Raw genomic sequence first — 2,944 nt, forward strand, 5'->3', positions numbered from 1 at the left:
ACCTGCTCCAACCTTCCAGAACCGCCAAGAATGAACACACCTCCCGGCCCCCAAGGTGATGCTCTCTCATGTCTTTATTGACTCGTCTTCTCCCCTGTTCTTTCCATGGTCCCTAAAGCCCTCCCAGCCCCAATCAGTGGAGCAGTTTCCCCAGGCACCTGCAATCATGTCTCCAATGGGCCCTTGGTTCTGAGGGCCCCCGCTCCCCATTCCCCCGCTCCAGAACCCTGTGGTGACTCTGCCACTGTCCTTAGAAGGGTCACCCTCTTGAAATGAAAGCCTGATGGTACCGGGCTGGGGAGTGCCATTCCTGGAACGGTTTCATTTGGGTTTCTGAAACAGCTCTCTGGAAATAAGGGCCTGTCACCCCCAGGGCACTGCCTGTGCCCACCTGTAGCCAATGGGACCAGATAGTTTAAAATGTCATCCGTACCCAAACCTTGCGGAAGAGGACACCCCCGCTGGCCTCAGGCAATGAGCAAGAAATGGAGGTTGTTGGAAGGAAGTAGCTGGTGGCAGGAGTCGCTTGCATGAGGGCCTTGGCAGGAGGTGGGGGAGGGGAGGGAACAACTGGGCCCAGAGGGTCAAGGCTGAGCAGGGAGCAGAGGGAGCAGCTGTCACGTCCAGGGGCCCCTGTCCCCCCACCTAGCCCTCTGAGTCTGGGTAGACCTCACAGTCATGAATGATGTACCTCCCGAGAAGGCTTTTCTCGGATCCAGATTCATCCCCAGATGCAAACAGTCCCAACCCCACCATTCCCAGGGACCGGCACACCAGGGCAGCGGAGGCCTTTTTAATGAGGCACATTCCACATTGGGCTGGGTGTGGGGAGCAGAACACACCTGAAGCTTTACCCCAGCATGGTGGCCAGCACCACCCTTGTTGGGCCAGAGTGGAGAGGAGGGGGATGCTGGAGACAGGGGGTGGGAACCTGGCAGTCTGTCCCCCTGCTCCCAGAGAGGGAGGCTGAGCAGGGGCCAGGGGCTGTTCTTGCCTTGGGGGCTGGGGGTGGGGCTATCTGGCCCAAGACCTACTGGACATTTAGCAAAGGCAGAAGAGGGAGATGGGAACAATTCTCTCTCTAATGCCCCCCCCACCTCCCCCTGTCCCAGACAACTTCCATGGCCCCAGGGATGGGAGAAAAGGAACAGAAAGAGGGAAACTTCCCTGGGAAAGCAGTCTTCTTGATGATTTGGGAAGAATACTTCCCCACCACCACCACCAGGTGGTTCTGGGGATTACATTAAATCATGTGTATCAGTTATCACAGTGCCTGACATACAGGCCCAGACATATTAGCTATTATTGTTCAGAGCCAATCGTAAGCCTACCTAACTAACCTTAACGCCAACCATCCATAACCCAAGCAGTGGCTAATAAAGCCCACCACGAACCATCCTGAAGCTTGATTAATCCAGACTGACTCCCTTTAACATGAAACTCACCCTGGAACTAGCCAGCTCACCTCTAACCCAGATACTCTAGTGATTCTAGGACACCTTCCCAGGCCTATTTGTCGTCCCTAACCCTGGGCTGTGTGGGGACCAGCCCTGGGGCCTGCACTTGCTCAGAACTGCCTTCTCAGGCTGTCCCTCCTCCCTGTACCCTCCCCTCTGCCCCGGGCAGTGGTGGGGATTTCTGTGCACATCCTCTGCAGTGTGCAGAAGCTGAGCGAGTTCCTGTCCAGTGCTGAGATCCTGGAGGAGCAGTGTGCACCCCGTGAGCCCGCACCCCAGGGCCAAGGCAGCAAGTACCAAGTGGTGGTGAGTGCCCCGGCCTCCCATTGCCACTCCCAGCCTAGAGCTCCTGTCCTGCCGCATCCAACCCAGGACTCCCCTCCAGGAAGAGGGGCTTCCCTCCCTGCATAGCCACCCCCCCAGTGAGCCCTCACCTCTGAACCATCCCCAGCCCCTCAAGGTTGTGAACCGAAAGCGTCCAGCCCGGGAGGATTGTCGGGGCCTCACAGGCCCACTGCAGAGTCTGGCCCCCACTGCTGACGGGGATGCAGACAGCTGCTGTGTCCAGGTGAGTCCTGGACTCTGGGCACACACACACTGCACCACCCCTGAGGGGGAGTTCTGACCGAGAAGGAAAGAGTCCTGGACTCAGGAGGTCACCAGCCCCGCTGTGTCCATAGGACTCCTAAAGCCAAAGTGGATACCTCCTTCTGCATTGTGTGGCCTGCCCCTGGCCCCAGAGGAGTTAGTTGTGAACCTCTTCGTTGCTCATTATACAGTGACTGTGAGCCAGGCGCTCGGCTAAGTCCTTTGCCTCTGTTGTTTCCTTCCATCTTTATGACAAGCAGCAAAAAAGGCCTGTTTGGGGTCAGGGATCCAGGGACTGGAATCAGTGGGGTTTTTTTGGGGGGCGAGCTTTCACTGGGGAGGGGAAGCAAAAGACTTTTCACACTGACAGCTCAACCACCCTTCTGTTCTCTTCTCTCCTGGGTGGTGGGCTGTGGCCATTGAAGATCATCGGAGGCTTCTTCACATGGACTCCCAATGGGATCCCCACACTGTCCAACATCACCATTCGGATCCCCCGAGGTAAGTCCCGCTCACCCCATCCAGCATGGTCAGAGCGTGTCCCCACTGGAGGCAGATGAATGTAGTAGGCACTGCTAGGATTGGTGTCCGTCGGAATTGACTTAATGGCAGGGATTTTGAGTCTACGAAAGCCCTGCCTGAGTGGCCCTTCCCCATGTCCCACTGAATAACATGCAAATGGAAAGAACACCGGCGTGTCTTGAATACCCACAGCATGCTTGCTCTTGGTGGGTGCTCTGGGGTAAGGAAGCTTGGGGAGGGGTGGCGCTGTCCTCGGGGAGTTAATGTGACAGGCGAGAGTAAGCACAGCAACATGAGCACAGTGCTGAAGGGGGACCTAGGATGGTGTTTATAGGAACCTGGAGGAGCAGGGCTCATCCTAGGAAGCATGGGGGCGG

At 57.0% G+C, this 2,944-nt stretch overlaps 1 protein-coding gene across 1 annotated transcript in view; it reads left to right on the forward strand.

The window, feature by feature from the left end:
* Window positions 1-2,944, forward strand: part of ABCC8 (ATP binding cassette subfamily C member 8) — a 101,250-nt gene that overhangs the window by 62,623 nt on the left and 35,683 nt on the right. Inside the window, exons 14-16 of the mRNA XM_045291142.1 lie at window positions 1,658-1,763; window positions 1,909-2,025; window positions 2,471-2,546. Of these exons, the coding sequence (XP_045147077.1) occupies window positions 1,658-1,763; window positions 1,909-2,025; window positions 2,471-2,546 (299 nt within the window). The remainder of the gene's footprint in view (window positions 1-1,657; window positions 1,764-1,908; window positions 2,026-2,470; window positions 2,547-2,944) is intronic.

Source organism: Echinops telfairi, unplaced genomic scaffold (genome assembly GCF_000313985.2).
Source record: "Echinops telfairi isolate 266 unplaced genomic scaffold, ASM31398v2 ScPeMD7_60;HRSCAF=208, whole genome shotgun sequence".
Taxonomy (NCBI): Eukaryota; Metazoa; Chordata; class Mammalia; order Afrosoricida; family Tenrecidae; genus Echinops; species Echinops telfairi.